This window comes from Carassius carassius, chromosome 20 (assembly GCF_963082965.1).
Source record: "Carassius carassius chromosome 20, fCarCar2.1, whole genome shotgun sequence".
Lineage (NCBI taxonomy): Eukaryota > Metazoa > Chordata > Actinopteri > Cypriniformes > Cyprinidae > Carassius > Carassius carassius.
Genome location: NC_081774.1, coordinates 32789729 through 32809728, shown reverse-complemented (window position 1 = coordinate 32809728; position 20000 = coordinate 32789729). Strand labels below are relative to the sequence as shown.

The 20000-nt window shown below is 40.4% G+C and overlaps 2 protein-coding genes across 5 annotated transcripts in view; both read left to right on the top strand.

The window, feature by feature from the left end:
• The window catches only part of LOC132096915 (phosphatase and actin regulator 1), a 27354-nt gene extending 16737 nt beyond the window's left edge, over window positions 1-10617 (top strand). For all 4 annotated transcript variants that reach the window (XM_059502604.1, XM_059502602.1, XM_059502601.1 and 1 more), the window contains 5 exons: window positions 4733-4788; window positions 4958-5019; window positions 5097-5237; window positions 9900-9976; window positions 10568-10617. In XM_059502604.1, coding sequence (XP_059358587.1) covers window positions 4733-4788; window positions 4958-5019; window positions 5097-5237; window positions 9900-9976; window positions 10568-10583 — 352 coding nt within the window. In that variant the 3' untranslated portion in view covers window positions 10584-10617. The remainder of the gene's footprint in view (window positions 1-4732; window positions 4789-4957; window positions 5020-5096; window positions 5238-9899; window positions 9977-10567) is intronic.
• Window positions 10618-14499: 3882 nt separating this feature from the next.
• Window positions 14500-20000, top strand: part of LOC132096932 (C-C chemokine receptor type 2-like) — a 10462-nt gene continuing 4961 nt past the window's right edge. Inside the window, exon 1 of the mRNA XM_059502617.1 lies at window positions 14500-14527. Within this exon, the coding sequence (XP_059358600.1) occupies window positions 14500-14527 (28 nt within the window). The remainder of the gene's footprint in view (window positions 14528-20000) is intronic.

Here is a 20000-nt window from a genome sequence, read left to right as displayed (position 1 = left end):
AAGAAATGATTAAACCTTAAAAATGATTTTTTTAGTAGTAATCATAGGGGAATTCATAATCATCGTGGAAATCATAGGGCCCTAGTTGTGGTATGCCAGCTCTATATGGCAATGTACACACGCCACAACGTTCTCTTTACGTTTGTCCGCGCCCTCCAGTGTATATATCTATGCGCACCCTCAAATCAAAACACTGCTGACTTGGACGCAGCGCTTGTGTCTCCTTCCGCTTTGTGGGTGCCGTAAACGTGTTGTCACATTAAAAAAAAGTTACTCGAGTTACTCGAGGAATCGTTTCAGCCCTACTTGTAAATTATATTAATTCATTACACACATACTGATATATTTCAAAGGTATATATTTCTTTTAATTTTGATGATTACAACTGACAACTAATGAAAATCCCAAATTCAGTATCTCAGAAAATTAGAAAATTGTGAAAAGGTTCAATATTGAAGACACCTGGTGCCACACTCTAATTAACTAATTAACTCAAAACACCTGCAAAGCCTTTAAATGGTCTCTCAGTCTAGTTCTGTAGGCTACACAATAATGGGGAAGACTGCTGACCTGACAGTTGTCCAAAAGACGACCATTAACACCCTGCACAAGGAGGGCAAGACACAAAAGGTCATTGCAAAAGAGGCTGGCTGTTCACAGAGCTCTGTGTCCAAGCACATTAATAGAGAGGCGAAGGGAAGGAAAAGATGTGTTAGAAAAAAGTGTATAAGCAATAGGGATAACCGCACCCTGGAGAGGATTGTGAAACAAAACCCATTCAAAATGCGGGGGAGATTCACAAAGAGTGGACTGCAGCTGGAGTCAGTGCTTCAAGAATCACTACACACAGACGTATGTAAGACATGGGTTTCAGCTGTCGCACTCCTGGTGTCAAGACACTCTTGAACAACAGACAGCGTCAGAAGCGTCTCGCTTCAGAAAGGACTGGACTGCTTCTGAGTGGTCCACAGTTATGTTCTCTGATGAAGGACATTTAGCATTTCCTTTAGATATCAGAGTCCGAGAGTCTGGAAGAAGAGACGAGAAGCACACAATCCACGTTGCTTGAGGTCCAGGGTAAAGTTTCCACAGTCAGTGATGGTTTGGGGTGCCATGTCATCTGCTGGTGTTGGACCACTGTGTTTTCTGAGGTCCAAAGTCAACACAGCTGTATACCAGGAAGGTTTACCAGGCGCCGGAGTGAAGGACATCTGGGAAGATTGCACCCTGTGTGCACCGGGCCTGTGCAGAGAAACACGTGGTGGGACTGTTAGCAGCACGCTGTATACTTACCCCGGACTTGTGATCATCAGCCCGGGAGGATTCCAGCGCAGATCTCCGCTCTCTCAGCTGGGCCTGCCTCACCTCCAGGTCACAAATCTGCTTCTCCACGGCCTGTAGCTGTAGCTGCATTCGGTGTCCTCACCCGTTATCAAAGGTAGACATTCATCCGCCATTAAAGCAAGTTACAGTGAGTAAAGCAATGGTAATGTGTGTGAACTGATTGATTGATTGATTGATTGATTGATTGATTGAATACTTTATTGAACAACAACAATCAACACAGAGTGTTCAAAAGGATAAAAACACAAAAAGCCCATAGGCTTGTTTCCATTGTGGTCCTTAAGATGGAAGATTAGTAACAGTACATGTACTAACAACATTGAGGACAATGAAGAAAGGGGGCATAAAAAATACAAATAAATAAACAAAAAACAATAAAAAAAAATGAAACAAGGACTAAATTCCCAAAAGACAAGCAGACACACAAGCAGACAATACAGTATTCCTACTGCTTCAAGGATTTCTATTTCCTTTCTTTATAAGTTTAATAACCAATTTTTTATTGAAGATTTAAAATGATAATAGGAAGAGCTCAACAGTTTAAGGTTTAAAGGTAAACCATTCCACAAGACAGCTGCAGAGTATAGGAAAGAGTACTTTCCCACACAGCTCTTAAAGCGGCAGGGCCTGTAATCTGTCGAACTCCCCCTGGTGCAGTAATTGTGCGTATCACTAATTTTTAAAAAGTAATCGCATAAATACTTGGGTGCCAGATTATTTCTTATCTTATAAACTAAACTGTTTAAGTTGAGAAACCCTCTCCTCCACTCTGAGCCACCCAAGACTTGAGAAATGGTCAGAAAGAAGATGCGTTCTGTGATGTAATTTAAGGATCATTCTGATTAGTTTATTTTGACAGATCTTTAGCTTGTCTTTAAGACCTTTAGTAGTGCCTGTGTACCAAGATGTACAGGCATAGTCAAGATGACATTGAACAAGCACATCAGCCAGGATTTTTAATGTTTTAATATCTAAGAGGCTGGATATTCTTGCCAGGAACTTAGTAAGCCTTTGGCTTACCTTTGAGATAATATTTTCGAGCCATAAGCTCCCCTGATAGTTTATCTAATATACAGCCCAAGTAAGTAACTGCTTCCTTGGCTGTAATTTCAACATTAGCTACGACTACCCCAAACCCCATAGCCTTTTTCAGTTTATCTCTGGACCCAAAAAGAATTGACTCTGTTTTGCCAAGGTGGATAGACAACTTGTTGTCTGTTAGCCAAACACTGAGGTTAACGAGTTCTGAACCAAGCAGCCTTTCCACCTCTGATTTGTCTTTATGAGAGACTAGAATAGCTGAGTCATCTACAAATAAAAACAAATTACAGTTTATAGCTGACGGCATATCATTGACATATAATAAAAAAGAGAGGACCCAAAATATTCCCCTGGGGGACTCCGCAAGTTAATTTAAGTGGTGAGGACAAGCACCCTTCCACATCTACCACCTGTTCTCTGCCCACTGAAGAGATGCAGGAGATCCTAGGGCTTTTAGTTTGTTCAAAAGGACATCATACTGAACCATATCAAAGGCCTTTTGAAGGTCTATTAACACCATGCCACAATAATTCCCCTTTTCTACCTCTTTCCTAATAAAGTCTGTAAGATAAAGCAGACAGGTATCAGTGGAAGGGCCTTTCTAAAACCTGATTGGAAGTCAAATAAAAGGTTATGTTCTGCTAAATAACTGTCTATTTGCTCATAAATGATCCTTTCCACAATTTTTGATATTGAACACAAGATAGATACAGGGCGAAAATTTCCAGGATCAGATTTCGTCCCCTTTTTAAATAAAGGTATTACTCTAACCACCTTAAATTTACTATGATTTTTTTCAATAGATAAATTAATAAGATAAGTTATGACAGGAGTGATTATTTCAGCAGCATCCTTAAGAAATCTGGCAGGGGTGTTGTCAAACCCAGTAGCCTTTTTTTTTTTTTTAAAAACCCAGAGTTTTTTTTAGTACCAGCTCCTCTGTTACTTGTATGAAATAAAAAGTGTTTGGCTGAACTCCCTTTTCTTCATAAAACGTATGCACCCTCTGTGGATCACTAAAAACACCTGACGCAGATGGAAGCTTCTGCACCAGATGACTTGCAATTTTTGTGAAGAAACTATTAAAAGTATCTGCCAACACTTTTTGTTTTATCATACAATATGGACCCATTAATATCTAGGCCTATTTTACCTTGTTTTTGCTTAGGGTTCCCTTTTATCCCCAAAGGCCTAAGAGCTGACCATAATTTCTTGGGATCCTTTTCATGCTCCTCAATTTTAGACATAAATCCTTTTTCGCCTCATCCACCATTCGCTGAACCTTATTTCTAAGAACTTTTATATTCTTTATAAAGATAAAGCAGTTTGGTTCTTTTAAACTCACTTAAGATTATATCCCTCAAGTAAATGGTGTCCAAAATATCATTATTAATCCAAGGCTGTGATCTTTGTTTAATCCTGGTCTCTGTTAATGGGGCTATCTTGTCAAGTATTTTCAAGAAAATAGATTGAAAACAATCCCATGCTGTATCAACATCACATATGTTGGTAATTTCCATCCAGTTGATATTATTAAGTATGTCCTGAAAAGTATTAACATTATACCTTTTTAAACTTCTGCTCTTCACAGATTTGTGACATTTGATCTGAGCTCTCTTGACTTGGCTGGTACAGTAGGTTAAAAAACGGTCACTAATTCCATACACAATGACACCACTTTGTAGGATTTTACTTGTGTCAGATACAATGATGTGGTCAATAGCAGTTTGGCTATGCTCCGTTATTCTGGTTGGAACACTAATTAATTGGGTTAGACCATGCATTTTCAGAAAATCCCAAAAGCCATTGTATAGTGGACCTTCTGTATTCAAAACATCAATATTATTATCTGCCATTAATATGACTTCCTGGTTTCAAAAATCATGACAGCCTACACTGACGCATTCCAAGGTTCGGATGAAGTCATTTGGATTTGGAGGTATATAAACAACACCACACAAAATTGGTTTGCTTTTTGGAAGCAAAATATCAATCCACACAGCTTCAAGGTTAACATTGACCAGGTCCTGTCTTATACTCATACCTTTCATCTTCATACTTTTCAGTTGGCCAAGATTTCTAAAAATCCTTCAATTGTATTGATCTTAAGTTATATTCCAATCTTCTGAGATACTGAATTTGGGATTTTCCTTAGTTGTCAGTTATTATCATCAAAATTAAAAGAAATAAACATTTGAAATATATCAGTCTGTGTGTAATGAATGAACATAATATACAAGTTTCCCTTTTTGGATGAAATTAGTGAAATAAACTTTGATACTCTAATTATATGTCCAGCACCTGTAGGTGATGAAAGAACGGTTTGTAAATGTTGTGTGTTGAACAGGAGACTGAGTCAGAGACCCACGGCTGAAGAGCTGGAGCAGAGGAACATCCTCAAACGTGAGTCCACAACCCAGACACACACTTACACACCAGTGTTCACTTCCCATGATGCAGTCTGCTCCTCACGGATGAAACTGACATGTCTGAAGTCACTCGATTCAGCCTTTAACACTGTATGTGTGTGATGTGAACACAGCACCTCTGACCTCTGACCTCTGACCTGCAGCTCATAATGAGGAGGAGCAGATGGAGGAGAAGAGAGAGATCAGACGCCGGCTCTCACACAAGGTGTGTGTGTGTGTGTGTGTGTGTGTGTGTGTGTGTGTGTGTGTGTGTTGATTCATGCTGAGTGTGTGTGTGTTCAGCTCAGTCAGAGGCCCACGGTGGAGGATCTGCGTCGAGCTCGGATCCTGACCCGCTTCTGTGATTACGTGGAGGTGTCGGACGCTCAGGACTACGACAGACGAGCAGACAAACCCTGGACGAGACTCACAGCGGCCGACAAGGTGAGTGTGGAGATGTGATCACTGAATTATGATGAACACAGAGCGGTCAGTTTGTGCTGTTATCAGTTGATTTGTGAACAGTATTTGAAAACTTCACTAAGCAGTATTTGTAGCTAACAATAATCAATAACAATAATCATTGAAGCTTATATGAAGTGACAGGAAACCTTTTTGCACACAAAAAAACCACAAAAACAACAACTTTATTCATCAGTTTCTTTTGTCAGCTGTCTGCTCGGTGTCTCTCCACTTTACAGTATGCTCTTCTGTGTCAGCCGTGCCACAAGGATGCGCTGTTTTCTTTAGAAACATGTAGAAATGTAAGCCGTGTTTCCACCGCAGGAACTTTACCCAGGAACTAGGGACTTTGTCCTGGTACTCGTTGTGTTTCCACCGCAGGAACTAGGAACTAAAAGTTCAGGGTAAAAAAATGCCCCTCAGAAACTTTCGGGGGTGGGACTTGGGCACTTAACATCCTGATTGGTTGAGTTCACGCAGCATTGGTTGGGTTCAACCACCATATTACTGTTATTGTGTCATGAAATGTAATTTTAAAAGTATTTCAGGTGAGAATGTAGTTGTTTGTTTAAAACTCAAATCTGTGGTTTATTTATAAAGACAGCGCCTATTTAAAGATGTGTTTGGCCGATCTCAGAGACGGTGAGCTCCACGTGATCAGCGGGAGCTCAGTGATCATCTCTCTGTCGAGAAGCAACCTCTCCTCGGCTAGACCTTCTGATGTGTGCCGCTGGCTCTGATGTCTCTTTAGTGGTTAAACATAAAATATAATTCAGCTGCGGGGTAAATCTAACAGGTTTTCTTTGGTCTGTATTCAATTTATCTATGTTAAAATTCTAATAAAAAAGGCAAATCTATATAATATTTCATTTCATTGTAATGGCTGTATATCCCTGAACTAAGTACATTTCTGCAGCTGTTCTTATGCTTAAATGAAAACGAAAGGAGGCAGTGGTATTTGATATCCTATTTCATTTTATTGTAAATATACAGAGAGGAAAATAGCAGTAGCTATGGTCAGCTGACTGAAGTTATCAAGTATATGCTGCTGTTTGCAGATTTACTGGATTTGCGTCGTCGCAGACATCACACTCCCGAGTCGAATGCACAAAGTCTGAACTAAAGCCCTGCATTTCAGCCCGATGCCCCTAGGGCTGAGCTTCGGGCCAATTTTCATGTTATAGCTCACATGCGGGCTGGGCCTTGGGCCTTTTTTGGGTTATCCTTCTATTTATATTTTTAGACATTAATTTAAAAAAAAAAAAGAGAAGTTGACGTCGACGACAGAAAAACAAACCTAGACATTTCATAACCTCATAACTTGCATATTCTGATAATTCAACCCGTTATAATTACACTGACATACTGACATGACAGTCTCACGCACGCTTTTCCGTCAGCGCGACCCACGATTATACTTCACTTATATCCACTTACTGTAGTAGTAGCTATTATAGGCCTCTAAATTAATGTATTAATCATAGCCTAGTTGGCCAACTAATAATTATAAAATGATGATTCATGCAGCAGCGAGCATTTCTGTGTCTGCACCTGTTGTTGCGGGCCACGCAGGAAAGAAGAGAGCGCTGGCCGAGTTTAAAAACATTGTGGAGCAGGACGAGGATGACGACGATGAAGTACAGCAATACATGCGCCTCAATCACAACATGGAAGGTGATGGACGAGATGTGCTGCTATGGTGAAAACAGCACGAGACTGTCAAGACTGGCTCGCTCTGTGTTTCGTGTCCCGCCATCAGCAGCAGTGAACGTGTCTTCAGCGCAGCGGGAAGAGTGATGGAAGAGAGGAGGACTGGGTTAAAACCTTCCACTCTGGATGCTATTCTTTTTCTCCATGATGCTCTGTAAGAGACTGTTCTAACTTTACATTTGACTGGACTTTATTTTTTCGTTTAACTGTTGGAAACTAATGGGAAAAAAATGGACATGTTCTGTGGTGCATTTTTGAGGTAAGATAACCTGCAAGTTTGTTTTTAATTAATTTAATTTGTTAAGATTGTAGGCTATTTCTCATTTCGTTTGCGAGCGTTGTTGCGAGCCTGCCTCACTATTTAATTTTTTTTTTACTCACTGTGGTTTAATAAATAAACATATATTAAACTAACTAGGGATATGCACGGATAGTCGAACATTCGAATATTCGTTCTGCTCTAATTATTCGATAAATAAAAATGATATTCGAATTTCGCAAAAAAAAAAAAAAAAAAAGTTCACAATAAAACCTAATTTGGTCACTTTCTGTGATTCTCCACGGCATATTTGAAGGTGTATGCAAGCAAAAAATAATTAATGAATGATTAAGGGGCCATTCACATATCGCGCCTAATAAGGCGTGGAAAAGGCTATGCGCTCCGCTTTCTCCTTCTTTCCAAAGCGCTCGGGCAGAAGCGCTCCTGAGGCGACGCGTTCTCTCCATGAAGACGCGGAAATTTCAGCAAAGCATAAATGGATTTGCAGCACAAAAAAAATCGCTTTCAGTAGCTCTGCTACTAAATTTATTTCAAAATGGCAATCCATATACAGCTATGATCAGCTGTTCCTTCATCTTGGCTGAGCTTTCAACGCTGTTACAGGAGAGGATGAAGTTGAATGTTTAGTTCTTGTCACATGACCTGCGCTGCGCTTGCGGCATTCTGAAAAGTTGAGATGTTTTTAAATCGATGCTGTGCGGACGCGCCTGGAAATAACGGGACCGCGTCGCACCGCGTGCGCATCGCGACCGCGTCGCTTCCATTATGAGCGCGCATACCGCTCGCCTACATTGAAAATAACGAACTTGAGCATGCAAAAGACGCGATATGTGAACGCCCCCTCTCAAGCAATGAATAAACACCGCTAACTTGGAGAATGCAGTGAAAACTCCTCTTCTCGCGTCTGCCCTAGACCCTCGGCACAAACATCTCAGGTTTCTCGATGAAAACATGAGAGAAGAAGTAAGAAAAAAAACTTTTTTGAACATTATCAGAACATTTTCCTCAATGCGAGTGGTGCGGATGCAGTCGCCACGATGAAGAAGATGCAATGCCCACTCTTCGGAAAAGGCTGAGCCAGTTCTTCAGCGATGATTACAGAGAGTCCAGCCGAGACGAGTGGGAACAGTTCTTGCTGGAGTCATGTATTCCACCAGATGAGGATCCCATTCAGTGGTGAAACGAAAACACGAAGCGCTTCACAAAACGTATTCGCTTAGCACACCGTTATTTGTGAGTCCCGCCAATGTCTGTGTCGTCAGAGCGTGTTTTCTCCGCGGCCGGCCTTATTCTTAACAGACTAAGGAGCTGACTTTCCCCCGATCATGTTTACATGCCCGTATTTCTTAACAAGAACATTTGAAACAATAGAAAAAAAGAAAAAAAGATTTGCTGACAGTTTAAAAGTTAAGTGTAAGCTACATTCTGTACAATAGCCTAATTGCTGCAGGCTGCTTTACGTTTTTTCTTTGTTCACTTTTTTTTTTTTGCTTTTAATCTGTACTTTTGTATGTTTGCACGCATTGTTAAAGGTTTTCAGCTACAAATCACGATGTGTAATGTTCAAGCTTATTGTAAGCTTGTTCAAAATGACGGAAACAATAAATGTTGCTGAAAAATAACGTCTGACTCATTAAACTTAATTTAAATAAACGAATATTCGAATATTCGTTTTTTGTGAGCTCAAATATTCGAATGTGATATTTGTGGAAAACGCCCATCCCTAAAACTAACTATCTGTGTGATATGCTTGAAGTGTTTTATATCTATGGATTTTATTGTAGCCAAGTAAAGTATTAGCGTTAATTTGAGAGGCTTAATTGATTAAATATGTTTTAGGCTACTCGCTGTCGGCTCGGCTGATTAACGTAAATCGTCATTTTAAAAAAAAAATGCTCCAAACATTTTTCTAAATTAACTTGATAAAGAAATGAAAAGAAACAAAACACAAAACTGACCCCATTTTTAATTGTTGCAAATAGGACAGGCTTCTGCTGTGTAATAAAATAAATAAATAAATAAAAACACGGGCTCGTGTCGGACTCGGGCTGATAATTCTGATGAGCTGTCGGACACGGGCCGGGCCAGGGCCGAGCTTGGGCCTAGATTTGAGGCCCGTGCAGGGCTCTAGACTGAACTACCGAGGATGCACGTCCAAAATCAGCGTACTTTGTCTTGAGAAACGCGCGCAGATCTACGTCACCAGTCTATTGCCTAATCTTCCCAGTACTTTAGACTGCGGTGGAAACGCAGAAAGCAACAGGTCGGAGGGGGGGAAAGTTCCTGGGAAAAAAAGTTCCTGGTACAAATGTTCCGGGTAATTTCGGTGGAAACGCGGCAGTAGAAACAGCGCATCCTTGTGGCACGGCTGAATCAGAAGAGCATACTGTGAAGTGGAGAGACAGAGGAGACAGCTGACGAAAGGAACTGATGAATAAAGTTGTTGTTTTTGTTTTCTTTGTGTGCAAAAAGTTTTCCTGTCGCTTCATAACGTTCCAGTGGAATCGCTGATGGCAGATGCAGTATTCTGAAGAGGTCTTTCATATTTTCCTGCACCTTGACACTGTTATTTACTTGGTAAGGTCCAGGAAAATATGAAAGACATCTTCAGAATACTTCAGTGTGTGTGTGTGTGTGTGTGTGTGTCGCTGCAGGCTGCCATCAGGAAAGAGCTGAATGATTTCAAGAGTCATGAGATGGAGGTGCACGAGTCCAGCCGTCATCTGACCAGGTGAAGCAGCTTTTTTATTCAAAACCATAAGATGACAAAAAAAGGCAGAAAGTGATGTTCTTGCTGCTGGGTTACATAATCAGATAATGCAAGAATTCTGTATTTGTAGATAATACATTTTAAAATGCTTATAATAATTTATTTTAATTGATTTTGTGATTAAATAACACTAACACTATTACAGTAAATAATTTATAATCTATTGATCTCTCTTAATTTTCTTCTTGAAAAATGAAATTCTTCTGCCTATATACATTTGTAATTTATAAGTAATATAAATAATTTAGATTACATCTTTACAGTTCTCTGGTGTCTGGTAAATTTCACAATGACATGCAGATAAACGAAATATTTCTATTTTTACTGTTCGGGTGTTTCATTTATAGTTAAGAGTTATTTAGTTATTATTGTTTTGGGGAACTCTGGTGTAATTTAATGTTTAATACGCTCCGTGATGCCAATCTAAACTCTAAAGTAGTCTGAATACATGAACTAATATCTGACCCTGGAGCACAAAACCATCTTTGAGGATCATCATCTTCTTTTTACTGAACGTGTTCATGAACGTGATGCGTCGTCTGTGTGTGGCAGGTTCCACCGGCCCTAGAGAACATCCTCAGATCAGTGGGTTCTCCAGCTCTTGAAGCACTATTGCACTGACTGCACTCGCTCCAACAGCAGCGCCTGCACCAGCGCATCCCACAATCCCTTGGGTTCCCCTTCAGGAGGCTTCCTTCACAGCTCTGGATCAGACTGGATCCTTCACTCCTGTATCAAGTGTTTTCTTCTCATCGAAGGCTCTCTGTGGTGGTGTGAATTATGATGGTTTTATGTTCTTTGCAGGCTTGTTTTGGATTCTCGTGATGTCTGTCAGCAAATGTCCTGAAGATCTTTGTTTTTTATTCATGTTTGTCCTTTTCTTTTATCTGTTTTTTTTTTTTTATATGATTTATTTTTAAGTTAGTGAAACTCATCAGAAGGAGTTTAAAGAATCACTCACAGCTCAGGTAGTTTCTCCAGGACCATGTTACGATCAAACATCAGCGGAGGGAAGAATCAAGAACATCTCGCTTCATTTTGACCAGGACTGCTTCTCGACTGAGACGTGGCTTCAGGAAGTCGTTTGGACTGAACATTACGGCTCTTAATGTTGGCACAAAAATCAAGCATCAGCGCCACTGAACTCCACTCGTGTGGAAAACTGAACCTTTCAACGAACTAAACCATCTTTTAAACAATAGTGTGATTTGGAGAACTTTAGACACTGCATGAGTTTATATGAGTGTGTGACGAACCGTCCTGAAGCATTGAGTGTCTCCGAGGGACGCTGGGATTCAGCAATAAAACACACCTGATCTGTGTGTGTGTGTGTGTGTGTGTGTGTGTGTGTCTGTGTCTGTGTGTGTGTGTGTGTGTGTGTGTGTGTGTGTGTGTGTGTCTGTGTGTGTGTGTCTGTGTGTGTGTGTGTGTCTGTCTGTCTGTCTGTCTGTCTGTGTGTGTGTGTGTGTGTGTGTGTGTGTGTCTGTGTGTGTGTGTGTGTCTGTGTGTGTCTGTGTGTGTGTGTGTGTGTGTGTGTGTGTCTGTGTGTGTGTTTGTCTGTGTGTCTGTGTGTCTGTGTGTGTGTGTGTGTGTGTGTGTGTGTGTGTCTGTGTGTGTGTGTGTGTGTGTGTCTGTGTGTGTGTGTGTGTCTGACACATTTAAGAATATTAAAGCTCTGAATCCAAGCTTCCAGTGTCTAGGTGTTTGTCATTTAGAGACGTAGAAACACGAAACGGTCACACCTTTGGAAAAGTAAGGTTTTACTTTTGATTTTAATTTGATATTTTTATTTTTAAATGTATATTTATAGTACATTTACAAACATCATTTTTTGGTTGTTGTTAAATGCTCACATTTCTAGTGTTTATTTATTTATATTCATGATATAGTCTTATATAGATTTATATTTATTATATATATAGTGTAAATATATATTTACACATTTATCCCTTTTATAAAATATGTATTAATAGTCCACATCTTCACATAGAAATCTCAAAAAGATACTGCATGATAGATAGATAGATAGATAGATAGATAGATATAAATGTGTATTTTTTTAAAGATTTTATTAATATTTATTGATCTGTTTTGTTAAATGCCTTGATCTGTGTTTGTTCTGCTTGTTTTGATGAAGACCTTGCACTGTTTAACTCAGTTTTGTCAGAGCTGTGAGGAATCAGATCAGGTCGATCTCACACTCGGAGATGAAGGTGACGGTTCTGAGCTCGCTGACGAGCTCTGCTTGCACAGGTGTCTGGATCTGACGAGAGGTGAGGTATCTGACCTCCTTGGCCTGGTCTTCAGGGACGCGCCGGGCCTTGCCTTGTTTTAGGCAGCTCTTCTTGGGCGTGGGACGCCCCAGGACTCTCTCCTTCAGCCAGATCCCACAGCTTGTGAAGGGAGAGTTCCCAGGCTTGATCAGAGCCGTTTCCCTCAGCAGATCTGCTTCTCTTAAGGTCTGCTGGAGGATCTCCTGGAGGTTTCTCTCCACTGTAGGGGTGTAATGTCTCTGGATCATGGGTGTGTCGGGCCAGGCCACCCTCCCGGGCTCCGGACCCCTGACGGGATCCACCAGGAACGTCCCCGTCTCAGCCAGATGCTCCCACTTCGTCTGGGTGAGCTTCAGGAGGGTCTTCAGGATGCCGCTGGAGGCAGTGGTGGGCATGTGTCTCAGACGGGACAGCATCCCTGTGTCAGGAGCTCCAGGTGTGCTCCACCTGCTCCTCACCTCATCTCTCCAGGGCGAGGGGAGCGGCCTCGACTGGCTCCGGAGGCTGCAGTAAGGCTCTTCTTTATAGTCAAAGTTGGTTTTGGTGAGCTTCATGCAGCTCTTGGGTCGTCCAGGCGGTGGTTTGGCTTCTGTGGGTAATCTGTGGCACAGATCTGCCCACTTCACCTCTTTAGGTCCAGGCTTCTCCCTCGGAGGATTTCGTACCAGGTGAACAAGCTCCTGTCTCCAGGACAGAAGGGACTCAGAAGTGCTCTGAGTGCTGCGCTCCGCCATCGTTCTCTCTGAATGGCTGTTTATGGGGATATCAGAATCAGAATGATTCAAGACTTGCCGCGACGGCCTTTTATAGGCTGCGCTAGTGACGTCATCGCGCTTGGGGGGGGGTGCCCTGTGACGTCACAACGGCCGCGTTCTAAATCAGAATGCGAGTGCACTGAATTGAACACACCAGCAGCAGAAGCTCGTGCTTCACGTCGAGGGGTAGACATGAAGTACATTTTCCACATATTTCAGTTGTACAAGATAAAATTTAATTTTTTCCCATTAATTGTTGTTTTCATAAAATCGCACTTGTTTTGCACACATTATATAGTTTTATAAGCAGTGGATCATCATGCATAGGCTACATCGATCTGCCATCAAATAATTTAAAACCTTGTTTCAACTATGATATGTTTTCTTGAAACAGAGGAGGAAGACTAAAGTGTTTATTTGTGCTGTGTTCCTCCTGTGCGTGGATTGTGTGTGTTTAGAAGTCTAGACTTTACATGAACACCGCATCATTCTACATACGATCCAATGTTAAAGGATCTAACGTTACTATCAGATCTGTTACGGATTTTATTCACTTCCGTGCACGCGCACTAATAGACTGATGCATAATGTTAACAGGTTTATCTTTCTTTCTATCTTTCTTTCTTTCTTTAAAAGTAATGCATTGCAATATCGCCTTTTTTCAGGACAAAAGTAACTAACTGCATTAGCTAGTTATGTTGCATCACCTTTTGTTTTGGGCTGGGCTAGCATGTTGCTTTTTTAACAACAAAAATAAAAAACTAAACAAAATCCGAAGTGATATTTTTGGCAACCGTAAAGGAAGTGTCTCTGTTTCTGCTCTTCCTGATTTCTCTCAGCAAGGGCACAGGAGAGTCAGGAAACACTGAGAAACTGGGCTCATCTGGGAAATAACTCAGACTGTTTACTGTAACTCTGGTTAAAGTAAGTTAATGTGTCAACACTACCTTTATTCTTACAGGCACAGTGTGAGAGTGGAAAAACTTTTTCACCTGTTAGTTACCTTCCTGACACATTAGCTAACAATGAATAGATTTCGTTGAATTCAGAAAACAATTTTTGCAAAGTTAAATAACTACGCAAAAAATCTAACAATTAGTCTGAAGTAAATCATAACGACGTTAACTGTAACTTTCCCCAACACTGTCTAGAAGTACAGGACTGAGTCATGAGTCTGTTTGTGTTTATGACTTCGGGTCATTTGTATTTGACTGTATTTGCCATGTTGCCTGTTGCGCTGTTTTCCTGTCTGGGGAACTGATTGATTTAATCATTTTTATTTTAGTTTTTAAGAAGGTAAAAACAGGTCTTGGCACGCACTGGAATTCTGCCACAGCAAAACTTTCGGCAGGTGTTTCGGGAAGTGGGCGTGTTTAGTGACGTTTTGGGGCTTTCCTGTTTTGTGAAGGTTTATGACAGACAGGATCACTCAAACTTCCCAGATTCAGCTGCCATAATGACAGACGAGCCGAGGACTGCAACTGGTAGGTGACTGTTCAGTGATGCAGCTTTTCTGAAGTCAAGTGATTTTACTATTATTACATACTTCAGCAGCCAGAGGTTGTCATGGCAACTAGATACATATTCTCTGCGCCTGGTGAAGCCTATTTTTTACCGCGCTAAACTAACACTCAAAATCAGATTATCTCAAAGTAGCTCAAATGAATGAAGGCGTGAAAAGCGCTCGTGAAGCACAACAGGCAAGCAGTATAGCATTATCACAAAATATAGAACTTTATGACACGGATGAGATTAGGGGAAGGCATTATTTTTTAATACATTTATTGTCCAAATAACAATTTTAAACGTTCTTAAATAACTAAACTACATTAATATTCAATTAAGAGTTTAAAACAGTTTATTTAAAAAAAAAAAAAAAGATAAGTCAATATATTTAGTATTTAGTAAATCAGTTTCACTTTGAGGACATTCTAATTTTTAATTGTGATTTTTGCAACACTGTTCACTAAATTCTAAACAATCGTTTATTAAAAAGTAAAGAATTAAAAAAACGGCATTATGGTAGGAATTTAAACGTGAATCAAGTGAGCATTTACAGGGATAGTTCACCCAAAAAGGAAAATTATGTCATTAATAACTCACCCTCATGTTGTTCCAAACCCGTGAGACCTCCGTTTATCTTCTGAACACAGTTTAAGATATTTTAGATTTAGTCCGAGAGCTCTCAGTCCCTCCATTGAAGCTGTGTGTACGGTCTACTGTCCATGTCCAGAAAGGTAAGAAAAACATCATCAAAGTAGTCCATGTGACATCAGAGGGTCAGTTAGAATTTTTGAAGCATCGAAAATACATTTTGGTCCAAAAATAGCAAAAACTTCGACTTTATTCAGCATTGTCTTCTCTTCCGTGTCTGTTGTGAAAGAGAGTTCAAAACACTGCAGTTTGTGATATCCGGTTCGCGAACAAATCATTCGATGTAACCGGATCTTCTTGAACCAGTTCACCAAATCACACCGAGTCGTTTTAAACGGTTCATGTCTCCAATACGCATTAATCCACAAATGACTAAAGCTCTGTTCACACCAACAATGATAACTATAAAGATGACGATATTAGCATCCACACCAGCGAACGATATCGTCTGTTTCTTCTAAGCGCATGTGCGTCTGCCGCTTTAAATCCTTGAGCTCATTATAGCAGGATGAATTCTGATTGGATGTCAATGTTTGTATTGTTCATCAGCTGGAAAAAAATCATTCTGAAAATGATTCCAATGATACCGTTTCTCTATGCCTTTATCGTTATAGTTGTAGTGTGGACTCTGCTAATCTTTAATATTGAGAACGATTTTTAGAACTATATCTTTATCGTTATCTTTATAGTTATCGTGCTTGGTGTGAACGGTTCTTGACTCGTGAACGATCGAGTCAACCTTTCATTCGTTATCTGGCTCGGCTCAGTGTTCATCTACAGTTCTCTCTTCACAGCAGTTCAGTCAGTGTACTGTTTGAGTAAATGAATTACTCCAGGATATTGGTTTGTTTGAACTCAGAGGGAGTGTCAGCCACATTAAAAAGTTAACAGCTTAAGTCATTTGTGGATTAATGCGTATTTGAGACGCGAACCGTTTAAAACGATTCAGTTCGATTTGGTGAACTGGTTCAAGAAGATCCAGTTACATCGAGTGATTCGTTCATGAACCGGATATCACAAACTGCAGTGTATGCACTCACAACAGACCGGAAGAGAAGACAATGCTGAAAAAAGAGATTTTTTTTTTTTTTTTTTTTGCTATTTTTGGACCAAAATGTATTTTCGATGCTTCAAAAATTCTAACTGACCCTCTGATGTCACATGGACTAGTTTGATGATGTTTTTCTTACCTTTCTGGACATGGACAGTATACCGTACACACACTTTTAATGGAGGGACAGAAAGCTCTCGGACTAAATCTAAAATATCTTAAACTGTGTTCTGAAGATGAACGGAGGTCTCACGGGTCATTAATGACATAATTTTCCTTTTTGGGTGAACTATCCCTTTAAAGATCTTCCTCAGTTTATAACACGCTGACCAGTAGATGTCAGGAAAACACAAACCAAAACTCAGTTCCTACTTGTGTCTTTAATTTATTTTCTATCATACTCTATCATATCATAATATTTATTATCTATCACACTCGCACTAACTTATTTACTCACTCACTCACTCACTCTCTTATTCACTCACTTACATTCATTCACCCACTCACACTCACTTAATCACACTCACTAATTCATTCACTCACACTCATTCATTCACTCACACTCACTCATTCACTCGCACTTACTAACTCAATCACACTCACTCATTCAATCACTCACTCTCTTATTGACTCACTCACTCTCTTATTCACTCACTCACACTCATTCACTTACCCTAACACACTCAATCTCACTCACTCACTCTCTTATTCACTCACTCTCTTATTCACTCACTTACATTCATTCACCCACTCACACTCACTTAATCACACTCACTAATTCATTCACTCACACTCATTCACTCACACTCACTCATTCACTCACACTCGCACTTACTAACTCAATCACACTCACTCATTCAATCACTCACTCTCTTATTGACTCACCCACTCTCTTATTCACTCACTCACACTCATTCACTTACCCTAACACACTCAATCACACTCATTCATTCACTCACTCAATCACACTCACTTATTTACTCATTCAATCAATCATTCACTCACTCAATCACTCACACTCACTCATTCACTCACTCATTCACCCACTCGCTCACACTCACTCATTCACCCACTCGCTCACACTCACTCATTCACTCACACTCACTCACTCACACACTAACTCATTCACTCACTCACTCACTCATTCACACTCACTCATTCAGTCACTCACTCACTCCCTCACTCACACACTTACTCATTCACTCACTCACTCATTCACACTCACTCACTCATTCACACTCACACACTCATTCAGTCACTCACTCACTCCCTCACTCACACTCATCCATTCTCTCACTCACTCACTCATTCACTCACTCCCTCACTCACACTCATCCATTCTCTCACTCACTCACTCATTCACTCACTCACTCACTCATTCACTCATCCATTCTCTCACTCACTCACTCACTCAAACTCACTCACACTCACTCACTCACTCACTCACTCAAACTCACTCATTTACTCAAGATTAAAGATTCATGAAGCTTTAATGGCATGGTAACAAAAATTATCTTTACATTGCCAAAGCATGGAAACGTTTTAAAAGGCATTTAACACAAATATACATAAGAATAGAAATGTATAGCTTATAGAGTCTATATATCTGGATTCAGTAAGACGAAAGTACTAATAAAAATTCCAGTAAAGAGACATGAGAAAGACTGGATCCTGTCATGTCAGTTTGTGTTTGTGTTTGTGTTGTACAGTGTTTTCTTCCGGCTGTGATTGTGCTTCTGTTCTGCTGCTTGTTCTTTTATCATAGCAGGACTTGACGAAGCTTGCAGTCAGGTTAAAGCTTGTTGGGGGTTTCCCCCGAATGTATGGCAGTTTGTACTTTTGTTGTATCTGGTTGAAGTCTTTGTCCTGGTTTGTAAATCAGGGGAGGAACGTTTCCCTTATCTGTGTATAATTAGGGCATGTTGTTAAAAAGTGCAGTTCTGTTTCCACTTCATGTTGTGTGCAGTGTGGACACAATCAGTCTTCTTCTGGCAGCCAGGTCTGTCTCTATAGTGAGGTTCTGGTCACAGAGTCTGGACATGGTCAGGACTTTTCTTAGTTTAGGGTCTGCCAATGTATATTCTCTGTTTAGAGACAGATAGCATTCTAATTTTCTTTGCTGAGCTGTTGCTTCTGTCCAATGTTTCAGATATTTCTCTTTCTGTGTTTTCATGATCTGGGTCCCTCCATGAAAAGTGTGTGTTTTTTGTGATTCCCGTTCACACCAAGCACGATAACTATAAAGATAACAATAAAGATATAGTTCTAAAAATTGTTCTCAATATTAAAGAATAGCAGAGTCCACACCACAACTATAACGATAAAGGCACAGGGAAACGATATCATTGGAATCACTTTCAGAACGATTTTGTTCCCCTGATGAACGATAAAACATTGCCAACCAATCAGAATCAATCCTGCTGTAATGAGCTCGAGAATTTAAAGCAGCAGACGCGCGTCCGCTTAGGATACACAGACAATATCGTTCGCTGGTGTGGACGCTAATATCGTTATCTTTATAGTTATCGTTCTTGGTGTGAACGGGCCTTAAGTCTAGCTGTGGTTTTGGATTGTAAAGTCAGTTCTTAGAGCAGCTGGCTCCCATTTGTCCCATTTGGTGAAGTCTTGGTTTGTGAGTGGACCCCGGCCCAGACATCACATCCATAGAGTGCATGTGTACTTTTTAGTGTGTTCTAAGGGCATGTTGTTTATAATTTGAAATGATGTTGGTTTTCGTCAATGGCACTTTTTTTGAATATCATAATTTTTGTCTTTTTAAGGTTAACTGACAAGGCCCATGTGTGACAGAAGGTGTGCACCCTCAGCACTAGATCATCTGCACACAGAAGACATTTAACTTCAGTGTCTAGTAATGATAATGGTAAATGGACTGCATCTATATAGCGCTTTCAACAGACCACATGGCCATCCAAAGCGCTTTACAATTTGCCTCACATTCACCCATTCACACACTCATTCATACACCGAATGCGGTGTCAGCCATTCAAGGTGCCATCCAGCTCGTCGGGAGCAGCTGGGGTTAGGTGTCTTGCTCAAGGACACCTCGACTCTTGGTCAGGTGGAGCCGGGGATTGAACCACCAACCTTCCGGTTTGTAGGCAACCTACATGAACCCCTGAGCCACTGCCGCCCCAGTAGTAGTAGGGTAAGCCCGGGTGCTGGGGACTGTTCTGGGGCTCTTGCTAGTTCATTATTGTAGATATTGAATAGAGTAGGGCTTAAGATACAGCCCTGTCTCACGCCACGATTCTGGGGGATGAAATCTGTGTGTTTATTGCCAATTTTAACAGCAAATTTGTTATTAGTGTACATGGATTTGATGATGTCATATGTTTTTCCTTTGTCTCTGCTTTTATGAATTGGGTGATGAGGCCTTGGTGCCAGGTGATGGGGAATACACCTGCACTAAGGATGATATTAAACAATTTAAGAATGGCCAGTTTGAATTTTTGCTCTGTGCATTTAATCATTTCATTTACAATGCCATCGATACCACATGCTTTTTGGGATTTAAGTGTTTGTATATTATGGCACAGTTCAGCTAGTGCAACGGTATAATCTAGGGTGTTCTGGTACTCTTTAATGATTGACTCTAGAACACATAGTCTATTGTACAGTGAGTTTTGTTAATGGTTTTTGTCTATATTGCTGAAGAGGTTAGAGAAGTGGTTTATCTCCATTTTGGATGGGTAACTCTTCATGGTAAGATTGGTTTAGTGTGTTCCAATGTT